Consider the following 12243-nt stretch of genomic DNA (forward strand, 5'->3'; position numbering starts at 1 on the left):
AGACCCGTTTAAGTTTAATAAGTTTACACGACACTAAGTTTGAAAATTATTGAGATCTGTGTGTAAATTCGACGGACAGGCGACGTTCTTGTATTGAACGCAAAGCTTGACTGCATCAGCATACATAAGCACTCTGGAATTAGTCAAGACTTTGGGCAGGTGATTTATAAATAAGGGTCCCAAATGGCTTTCTTTCGGGACGCCAGATGTAACCCTTACAACATTAGATAAATTATTATTAAATAGGACCTTTTGCGTTCTGCCATTCAGATAACTTAAGATCCAATTAAGAAGACCACTTGGACAACCCATTAAATCGAGTTTCCTTAGGAGGAGAGAATGGTTAACAGAGTCAAATGCTTTACTGATTTCCGTATGATTACATCTGTCTAGAAGCTATTATGGAAGCCTTTTATATTAAAGAAAGTGAGCTCCAATAGATTAGTTGTTTTCGATCTTCGCCTAATAAAATTTTGACGTGAAGAAATTACTGATCTACAAAAATGATGAGTAATGCTTTTTTTTGGAGAGGGGATTACACAGGGCGTCGACAAAATAACTGAGCAAAAAGCCAGGTATTCCGTCGGGACCCGGCAAATAAACAGTCTTAACACGGTGGAGATGTAAAAAAAAGAGAGCCTTCGTTTAAACTAGGACTGGAAATTCGGTTTGATTTCGGCATGATGAAAAAGGAAGTTTGTTTTGAATACGTAGAATTCAAATATGGGCAATTCTCTGGTGTCGAATGCGTTGTTCGTACGCATTCTAACTAAAAATATCATGTACCAAGACTTTATTTTTATTTTACAAAATTTGAAACTTATAGCTCTTGGTTATCTTTAAGTTTGGTGCTAAGATCGATTTTGAACCCTTCTTCGTTTTTAAGATGTTCACTAAAATGTACTGCATTCGCACGCGACAAGAACAGAAGTTACATTTGCAACAAACAACAACAATTCATCGAAACGAGATGAAAAATTGTATTACATTAAATTTTAATGAATTATGCAATGAATTATCTTAATATTGTATTTTGTTTGATTTTAAAATATTAAGTAGTTATTTTTTAAATTCAATTTTAGTACCGGTCGCACACGACATTTTGGAAAGCGATAATTTAAATCAAAAGTACGACTATTGGTAAACGCATTTGTCCTTTTGCATTTTATATTGACTCTTTGGGTTTTCTATGTGATATTAGAAAGCAAATGTCAAAGCAAAATGCTTTTGATTAAGAGATTAGCATCAAAACAAAACATTCCTTTTTTTTGACAAAAAAAAAACATAAATTGCGTTTACTCGTGTTTGACTTCGATTTTTTCGAAATTTATTTTAGAAAATGAACAATTCTCTTAGTCTTGATCAATCTGACCAATTTTTTTATGTAACCATGTGAAAAAATCTCGTTTTTAAGCAGTTTTAAATTTTTGTCCGCGGCGGACCTTTCTGGAGAGTTGCCCATATGTTGTTTGAAAAAACTTCGCAAATATATCCGCTATTGCCTATTCATTATTTACAGTTATATTTTTGAAAGAAAGCGAGGAAGGATGAGTTACAGTCTTCCATTTAGTGTTAACAAAATTATACAACTGTTTTATCACTGTACTTTTTTCAATATAGAGAGAGAAAGCACGATAGATAAGATGAGACAAGCTTAGGAACGTTTAGCTGTTGCGGCGGAGAAGGCACAAAATTCAATGCAAAATGTGCAAAAGAAAACACTAGCAGGAAACCTAAATTAATAAATGAAATACACAAATCAGAATAGCTGCATGCAGACGCGAAGTGAACGAGAAGATATTGTACACGCAAATAAGAATAAATAAAGCCTTGTTTGTTTTTTACGGTACCGCATGAATTCAACTCGTCCGTTCCCTTGGAAAAATAAAAGTTTATTACGTTACTACAATACATTAGTTCTTACCAAGCACAAAAGTCTGTGCCCGAACGCCATCACTCTGGTAATGTTGCAAACAGGTAAAAAAACATTAGCAGATGTATGCAAGCCATTTATGAAGCTGACTGACGTATGTCTCGTTTCTGTAGAGAAAAGCTAAAGTTATCTTCATACGAAAACCTGAAAGAAGAGGACACATCCTAGAATTCTAGAGATAAGCCCTACCTCTTCAATCCTAAAGACACTGGAAAAGTTACTGGATGGTCATATCTGGGAGAAATTAAAACACCTTTTGGATCATGCATACAGAAAAGGTCAGTCACGAGCAGGGCGATCGTAGCTAAACTGAATGGCACTCACTTCTCGCGGGTAGTGACGAGAGGCACATGCCAGGACGGGGTTCTATCGCCATAGCTCTGGTTAAGGAATATAAAAAGCATATTGGGAGAACTCAATAATAGTGGCGTCAATGCAGAAGCATACGCAGACAACGTTGTACTGGTTGTATCAGGACCCTGACTCTAGCAAAGTGAATAATGTGAAAGGAGCAAAATTTAACCATTAAAGAAAATAGTGAATAAGTGATCGGTAATATAGGACTTTCTGCTGAAAAATTTCATTTTCAGAAAAAAAAATTGGACCAAAGAACAAGCCTTTTGGTCAAAAATTGGATATTACAACAGTAATGTGAGTCTAGGAAGTGGACATAACAATCTTTGGATACACAGAAATATAATAATAAAAATAATAGAGTAACATTTTTGGTGAACATAGTGTATGAAATTAGCAACCAAACATAATGCATTTATTAGAACAGAAGTGAACAGGAGTGAAACATTGATTCTTTATCGTTCGGTCGTGTTTTGGATCGTTCTGCCGAAAGACTTTCAAAAATTAACAAATAAAACTAGTTGAACGACGGCTTTCTTCTGCACGGAATAATGCTTACATTTCAATTGACTCATCGGTGTTAAGCTCACAATGCCCGTCCCATCTCTCTCTTATCGACGCACCGACTACTTCGACTTGTGCGCTTACAACCACACTACCCTCTCTTACTACAGCAACGTCAACGATAACAACAACTTTAACGTCTGCGGCTACACAGTGGCCTATCTCAACATCGCAAGAAAAACTTAGCTCTACTGACTCACGAATAACACGCTCGTACAGCCCGGGATCGATCGGTATGTACAAATAAATAAAATAAAATAAATAATAAATAAATAAAAATTAAACAAACAGATTTTGCATACTTGGCGAGGACGAAGAAGTCAAGAAAGTTGTAAAGCCACCGCCATTATATATTATTAAACAAGTAACTGAGCCTAACCACCTTTTTATCACCACCCTAAAAAAAAAGGAAACATTAGAAGCAAAACTTTAGGTTTACAATGAAGACAAGTTTCGTTATAAATTACTACACTTAAGAAAGGCCTACAAGTTGTACTTAAAGGTATCGAGCCGACTGTTGCTGTAGCAGAAATAGCTGAAGGCCTCGCGGAAAAAGGCTTCCACGTTAAGCACATAGTGAACATAGTAAACAGGGATAAACTTCCTCAACCTATGTTTAAGATTGAGCTGGCCCCAGAGACGAAACCTCTGAAGAAAAATGCAATGCATCCTATATGCAATCTGCAATATCTCCTTACTGAAGAATCACAAAAGAGGAACCGCATAAGTGAAACGGACCCGAACAGTGTACAAACTGCCAGGAGTTTAGCCATACAAGAACCTACTGCATCCTACGACCTGTCTATGTTGCCTCTGGGGATTTGCATTGCATTGAAGCATGCATGGAAAATAAAAATGACTCAACCCTTAAGAAACGCGGTAACTGAGGCGGAAATCATACTGCCAACTATTGAGGCTGTCCCGTCTATAAAGAACTCAAGAGCCGCCTAAATCAGAAACGCAGTAATCCATTCGCCGCTCAACACTCTGCCCAACCAAATATCGTCACCCCATCAAAAATTACTCCTGGTGTCTCCTTTGCCAACGCTCTTCGCTACCCTTAAATCTCACAAACATCTGCCGCTCAGCCGGCAGGACTGCGACCACAGCTACAACCACCTTTACCAAACCTGAATGATTTTTCGCTCTTAAACCAAAACAGCCAAACAACAACTTTACCTTATACGCAGCAAAACCAAACTCTTCCCCCACAAACCCTTAGCGGTCTTGAATCTTCACTAGTTACTCCTAAAAACAACATGATGTCGATTCGAAGTTTTCTCTAAGAACTACTGCGATACCAGAGCCTTCTAATGGAACGACTAATCAAACAAAAGTCTGTATAAATGGACTCTTTAAGAATATAGTTCTGGAACGCAAACGGCAAGTCCCATATAGCATAAAAAGAGCTCCTGCAGTTCCTAAACAGCTATAATATCGATATCATGCTGTTCTCTGAAACCCATCTAACTAATAACAGCTACCTCCATATCATCGGCTATATATTCCACGCGGCCAACCACCCGGACGGTAAACATAAATCCAAAAAAGCTCCTGGCCACGATTTTATTACTCCAAAAATGATAACTGAATTGACCAATGGAAAAAGTCTGTTAATGATCCCAAAGACAGGTAAAGACAAATCCCAGCCTTCTACGTACCGGCTCATCAGTCTGCTCTATTTGAAAAACTCCTTTTTGTTCATCTACTAACACATCTTTAAAGCAACAGAGCGATCCCTCGCAAGGCTTTCGAACGCAAGAAATAAAGAATTGTTTTTTTCTGGACGTATCACAAGCATTTGATCGCGTCTGGATCGGCGGCCTGGTACATTAAATAAATAAAAAAAAAAAAAAATAGAAAGGAAGCTAACTTAGGCGCGCCGACGTTTATATACCCTTGCAGATAGAACTTCTATGAATAGGAATCCATACAATATAAATTATATAGATTTGTGTTAAAAAACAATGAAGTAATACCTGCTTTCATTTCATTCACCTATACATATTATATTTGCAGTTTTACATTCACAGATTTGCATTTTTCCTCTACATCAAATGATCGTTTGTATGGCACCTATACGATATAGTCGTCCGATTTTCATGAAATTTGACACAAAATTTAAGACTAATATAAAATGGCTATACCTCAAATTTGATGAAAATCAGCTGAAAACTGAAAAAGTTAAAAATTTAATTGTATTAATTTCTCGATCGTTCCTATGGGAGATATATGATAGTCCGATTTTCATAAAATTTTATACAAAATTGTAGAAGATAGTAAAATGGCTATATCTCATTTTTGATCAAATTCTATTGAAAACTGAAAAAGTTAAAATTTTTTTTGTAAAAATTTTCCGATCATTCCTATGGCAGCTATATGATATAGTCGTCCGATCCAGCCCGTTCCGACATATATACAAGTGAGAGTATATAGAAGGCTAACTACAAAGTTTCATTCAGATAGCTTTAAAACTGAGAGACTAGTTTGCGTAGAAACGGACAGACGGACAGAAGGACAGACTGACATGTCTAGATTGACTCGGCTGTTAATCCTGATCAAGAATATATATACTTTATATAGTCGGAGGTTCCTCCTTCACTGCGTTGCAAACTTCTGACTGAAATTATAATACCCTGCAAGGGTATAAAAATTATAACACTTTCAGTTTTCAACAGAATTTAATCAAATTTAAGATATAGCCATTTTATGCTACTCTACAATTTTCTGTTAAATTTTGTGAAATTCTGACTACTATATCATATAGCTCCCATTGGAACGATCGTTAGATACAGAGGAAAAATGTAAATCTGTGAATGTAAAACTGTAAATATAATATGTATATGTGAATGAAATGAAATCAGGTACTACTTCATTGTTTTTTAACATAAATTTATATTATTTTAATTGTATTGATTCCTAGTCATCAAGGTTCTTTCTGCAAAGGTATATTTACTTTCCTGTTTTGTTATAAGTAAAACTATATAATGCCAGAGTCAAATATAGCTTATAGATTTACTTGAATTTTGTTTAATTTAATTTGATCAATCTTTTATTTATATTTTTTTTAGAAAATTCATTTAACTAACAAATATAAAAATTAAGTAAGAGAAAGTTTGCCTCGTGAGCGATTTGAGCTCGCGCTCGCCAGGTTGTGAGGAGGGTGCTCTAACCTTTGAGGCAAAGTCAAATATCAAGCGAGCAAAAAAAAAATAAAGGGGTTGCAAGTTCTTCTCAGACGCGATACGCACATATGTGTATATCGAAGACGCAATTTATGTTGTCTACGTGGCGCCCGGACTGTTAAACGTATAGTCTTAAAGAGGTTGTGAGTATGGTTGAAAATGACTTACTACAATTAACAATGTAATTGTAACAAATGGAACAAAAATAAGCGTGTAAAAAAGTTCACAGCGTCATATTGCTTTTTTTTTCATACCTCTCAGGATGAATTTCATCATGAGCATTATTATTTACCCCGGCCAAGCATGAATAAAAGCAAATGGTAACTTTACATAAACAGTAAGATAGTACCCCTTGAGCGATTCCAAACAGAAAAGTCAGACTAGGTTCGGTCCAAAGCTACGGCAAGGTATTTTCCCAGGGATGTACGGCCCTGGGAAAGTTCTATTTAAACACAGCTGGATTAACACCTCAGCTGCAACCTGGAAGTTAGTTGGCGAATCTGATAAATCCAGCCAATGAATACAGATTGGAGCTTTCTTAATTTTCTACAGTCCTTTTTTTTATCAAAATCTGTTAGTGGCTAGCCTTTTCCAAAGCTATGTTAAAAACCCCATTTTTCAAGTCCATTGTAGATAAAAATGCAGCCTATTGTAGTTTTTTTCAATCTTCTATCAGAGGTATTGGAAAATGATCTGCCAAGACTTTTATAAACCTCAATGTTTTCAATTTTTCCCAGGAATATTCATTATTACCGTTTTCATTGAATTTCAAGCAATTCAGATGAGAATGACAATTTTTGAATTTATGCTCTGCAGAACCACACATGAAATATAGTTCCTTTCGCTCTTCTTCCTTCCTTCTTTGTAAATTCGTCAATCAGTACTCTCTTTAGTTCTTGATACTCGCTCACACAAACAGACTGCATTTCGTCATCTTGGCTTGTTCGCAGAATAAGTCGCCTTTCCGATGCCGTGGTTGCATATTTTTTGCCTCCATTCATATTTTTCCCATAGTCTCTAAATTACACATAACAAGATAGCAAGCTAACTTCGGCACGCCGAAGTTTATATACCCTTGCAGATAGAACTTTGATGACTAGGAATCCATACAATATTAGTTATATATTTTTATGTTAAAAAACAATGAAGTAATACCAGCTTTCATTTCATTCGCCTAAACATATTCACGGATTTGCATTTTTGCTCCACATCTAAAGATCGTTTGTATGGCACCTATATGATATAGTCGTCCGATTTTCATAAAATTTGACACAAAATGTAAGACTGATATAAAATGGATATATCTCAAATTTGAAAATCTGTTGAAAACTGACCGTTATAATTTTGAATTGTATTAATTTCTCGATCGTTCCTATGGGAGCTATATGATATAGTTGTACGATTTGACAAAAAGTTTAAGACTAATATAAAATAGCTGTATAATTATAAAATTATAGGTTTTTTAGTTTTCAACAGATTTTTATCAAATTTAAGTTTAATTTCATATTATTCTACAATTTGGGTAAAATTTTATGAAAATCTGACTACTATATATATATATGTATGTGCCATACTAACGATCGTTAGATATGGGAAAAATGCAAAACTGTGAATGTCAAGCTGTAAATATCATATGTATAGGGACAATTCTCCAGAAAGGTCTACCGCGGCCAAAAACTTAAAATTGCTTAAAAACGAGTATTATTAACATGATTACATAAAAAAAATTGGTCAAGATGATCAAGACTAAGAGAATTTTTCATTTTCTAAAATAAGTTTCATAAAAATCGATGTCAAACACGCGCAAACGCAAAAAATGTTTTTTTTATAAAAAAAAGGCATAAAAAATGGCATGTTTGGTTTTGATGCCAATCTCTTAAACCGAAGCATTTTGCTTCGACTTTTGGTTTCTAATATGACATAAAAAGCCAATGCAAAAGAACATATTCGATAATCAATAGTCGTACAGTTTTAATTTAAATTATCGCTTTTCAAAATGTCGCGTGCGACCGGGACTAAAATTGAATTTAAAAAATAAATACTTAATATATTAAAATCAAACAAAATACATTATTAAGAGAATTCATTGCGTAATTCATTAAAATTTATTGTACTACAATTTTTCATCGTTTCGCTGAAATTCGAGCTTAAACTGGTTTTTTGCAAATATAACTTATATTTTTGTCGCGTGCGAACGCAGTACTTTTTAGTGAATATCTTGAAAACAAACAAGGGTTCAAGGGTGCTAACCAAGAGCTATACGTTTCAATTTTTCTAAAATTAAAAAAAGTCATTGCACATGCATTTTTTTAGTTTGAATGCGTACGAATGTCGCATTCGACACCAGAGAATTGCCCATAGGTAAATGTAATGAATGAAGGCATTACTTTATTAAAACTTACATATCTTTAGTGGCGAATTGAAAACTGTTGGTCGAAAACTGTAAATTCCTTGCAGTAACTCCGGGAAAGCACTTATGTTAGCTCCAGATGACTGAATAGCGTAATGTGATTTTAGTTCACTGCAACGAAATGCATTACTAAAAAACAATTGTTGAGAAAAAATGACTTACATATTGTCAGAGTTCGTTTTTTCAATGGCATTAACTAGTTGTCGAACGAGATTTTCATCACGGACCGAAAGCAAGTTGCTAGATTCATTGGCAACTAAAGCATGGAACAGGAGGGATTTATTTAAGGAAGCGGCACTCTGAAGTGAATCTGACACGGGTAATTCGCTCAGCACTTGGTTAAAAATTTTAAAATATTAACGATTAAAACTGGTACTTAATATTCGATGAACTACTTACAATCAGAAGTGCTGGTCAAACCAGCTAGAGTGGTCACAGGCACACTAGGGATGTCGCGGTCTCCCATTCTATTTGATAGGCCGAGTCGATTCAATTTTTCTTGATACCGGAATTTAATTATTATTAAAGTTATAGAAACACTGTGTCGTTACTGATTCCACAAGTTCGATAGTTCAATCCATGTAAACATGTGTAAGCGCATCTTTATACATACATATGTACGATTTAATTAATATATGCCTGTGTATGATTGTGTATATTGTAAGATGTATTTGTCTAATATTTCAAGGACATACGGGAAACAATTTAGAAACTGAATCATAATAATTTAATATAAAAATTTTATTGTGTACATTGATTATTACGATATACCTCTAAAAGAAATAATTACAGCATTTTAGTTTTATCCAATTCGTTGTTATTTATCTTTTTTAATGCAACGAATATTAATAGATAAAACTATTGTTTGTTGACACTTCCAACGTATATTTTGTAATTTTGGTGAATGCATTTACTATTCAAAACATTCTTAATTCAACTAAATTGCGTCCACCGAATTTTCGTCATAACTTCCTAAAACATACATTGAATTATTTTCACATATTTTCACTAAGAAAATATGGCCGACATGCGTGTATAAAGTACATATGTAAGATAGCACCCTTACTGTCTTTTAGTTGTGATTTAGATGCCAAACTTGAAAAAAACTTTTTGTCATTTTCGAAACAACAAGAAATGAAACATTTATACAATTACTTACTTTATGTTTCTACATGAATATTAAAACCATCAATTCTGTGAGTACATCCAGTTCTTTTAGCTCAACTTCACGGCAGCAATTACAAACGGCACATGTCTTATTCTTTGCATAACGTCATGCAAATATCTTATACACATTTTATGAAATTTAAAATTTATATAAATGTATATGTTATTTTTTTCCAATATTTCATAAAATATTATAAATCATTCATTAAAAAATTGCTTCGTACAAGAAATGAAACAGTTATATTGACTGAAAGACGTTAAAAAATTACTTTTTCTGTAATGAATCAATATATAACTGCATTTCGAACAGAAAATCATCCAGCATCCAACACCCAACAACAAGGTGTTGCTTCACAAAAGCATAAGGAGCTACCAATTTACTGTTGAAATTTTGCTGTTGAAAAAGACAGTTAAAAAAAATATTCACAAAGTTGTGGGTATTGTGATAAAAAACTTGTCGGTAGAAGCTCTCCATATACATTTAAAATTAGAGTGGTGTCGGAGTTTTATTTCAATAAAAGCAATTAGAATAATTTTGGACAATGATATACCAAAAATGTACTTATTGTACTTTGGACACACTTCTGACTTTTAGCGGCTCCAATTATCCAATTATCTCTTGTCATCTTCGTATATATTTTTGTAGTAAACTCTCAAATATCACTAGCAAGAGGAAGAATGAGAATTCATAGTTGTACCGAAAAACAAACGCTGAGATTTTGAAATAAAAGCCCTTCAAACATGTATGGTAAAAAAACTGAAAATTATCACAAAAGTGATCAAATTATGGAAAAACCTGCCAATCGAAGTGTGTATGGCAGTGGGAAGAGGCTATTTAAAATGTATTTATAAGTAATCCGGGGTATTTTTACATTTGGGAATTTCGGAAAGAAACTTTGATTTCTACACCATAACCTTTCCGATAACAAATTATTAACCATTATTATCATTTAAGTCGCTGTTGTAGGATTAAAAACAGAATTTGACCAATTATTTTAGCTGATGTAAATCTAAATAACCTTTAGTCCTTGCAAATATTATCTTCTCTAAAATTTCTGCTTATGTAAAATTTTTTAAATAACTTTATTTGGAATCAAACCAAAAAATTATAAGTGCTGCGAAAATTATCGCAAAACCACCTTTTAAATGGTTCCACATATTTGGATGTAGAAAACTTAAGAAATTTCGGATCAGTAAAACCATAAAGACAGAGAATTCTTTAAAATCGCCAATCAGGCGAAGTATGATACTACAAGAAGGAAATACGCAGGGAATAAAGAAGTTTTTGGATAAACTTCTGCTCCAACATAGAGACGGCCCCAGAAACGGCTAGACTACGGAAGTTGGTTTCAAAACAACCCTCCATACAGGGTCAGCTCAAACGCGACGACAGACAGTGGACTGAGGGCAGCAAAGAGGCCCTAATAGCCCTATTGCACGCGCACTTCCCAGGTTGCATAGAGATCATTGATGACAACGAGCACCAGGTACTAGCAACCAGTGAAGAGCATTTCCCAAATGATTTCATATCCTCAAGAAGAATTCACTGGGCTTTAGACTCCTTCGCGGGTATAAAAGCGCCAGAACTAGCCATGCTGCAGGCGCCCAAAGAAGTCATCGCTCCATGGCTATACGCAATCTACACAGCTTGTCTTAGTACGGGCTATCCAATGGAGGACCTCGAGGATTGTCTTCCTACCCAGAGCAGGAAAGAGCAGCCACGTAAGTCCAAAGGACTACAGGCCGATAAGCCACCATTAAGGGAGCCCTGCACAACAAGGAATATGCGCTCGCAGTCTTCGTAGACATATCCGGGGCATTCAATAATGTAAGTATAAACGCAATAATGGAGCGTCTAGGAGAGACCAACACGCACCCCGCCATCAACTTTTGGATTGGAAATCTATTCCCGACGGGTACAATCGGATTGGGGCACCGCATCCATGGAAAAAGAGCGCACAAAGACACGCCGCAAGGTGGAGTCCTATCGTCCCCCTTATGGAATCTAGTGGTCGACGACCCAAGCAGAAGGTTCGAGAGGAAGGCCATAAAGATAACGACATACGCATAATTATCACTTAAGTATGTCCATCAATGCGGATAAGACGGACCTCATTCTCTTCACTAAGAGATACAAGGTACCGTCATGGATCCCCCCAAAAACAAACTCAACCATGCTGACCCCGAAATACAAGTCAAATACCAGGGCACTGTACTAGACAGCAAGCTGGCATGGAAACCCAATGTACTAGAGAGTGAAAAGGCCACCATTGCGCTATATTTGGGACACATGGGACCTCTCACCCGCTCTGATGCACTGGGTCTACTTATCGGTGGCAAGCCATGGAAAAGAGGACCAACAAAATGCTTATGGAGAGAACCCAGCGGCAGGCACTGCTCTGCATATTTGGGTCGCTGAGGTCAACCCCTACAAAAGCTTTAGAGACAATACTTGGAACTGATCCCCTGGACATCCACGCGCAACTGACCGCGGAAAAGGCTACATTGCGCCTAGTAGCGCTAGGAAGTATGTCAACAGAAGAACAGTTCAATTGGTCGAACCATAAGCAGTGTATGCGACTACATGATGCCTAGAACATGCCCGGATATGAAAACATCAACATTTATGG

The 12243-nt window shown here is 35.6% G+C and overlaps 1 protein-coding gene across 48 annotated transcripts in view; it reads right to left on the minus strand.

Moving 5' to 3' along the window:
* The window catches only part of LOC147644808 (nipped-B protein-like), a 32527-nt gene extending 22969 nt beyond the window's left edge, over positions 1-9558 (minus strand). For 6 of the 48 annotated variants that reach the window (XR_015273369.1, XR_015273370.1, XM_086840390.1 and 3 more), the window contains exons 1-4: positions 9218-9526; positions 8846-9085; positions 8609-8780; positions 8439-8557 (exon numbers count right to left, since the gene is read on the minus strand). Coding sequence is in view for 27 of the 48 variants with exons in the window: in XM_086840390.1 (XP_086696516.1) it covers positions 8439-8557; positions 8609-8780; positions 8846-8912 (358 nt within the window). In the remaining 21 variants the exon portion in view is untranslated. Of the gene's footprint in view, positions 1-8438; positions 8558-8608; positions 8781-8845; positions 9122-9141; positions 9159-9217 lie in introns of those variants that run through there. The other 42 variants (XM_086840405.1, XM_086840377.1, XM_086840316.1 and 39 more) reach the window with 28 other exon arrangements.
* Between the last annotated feature and the right edge of the window lie 2685 nt (positions 9559-12243).

Source organism: Drosophila serrata, unplaced genomic scaffold (assembly GCF_035046125.1).
Source record: "Drosophila serrata isolate PLE 108 unplaced genomic scaffold, ASM3504612v1 contig_89, whole genome shotgun sequence".
NCBI lineage: Eukaryota > Metazoa > Arthropoda > Insecta > Diptera > Drosophilidae > Drosophila > Drosophila serrata.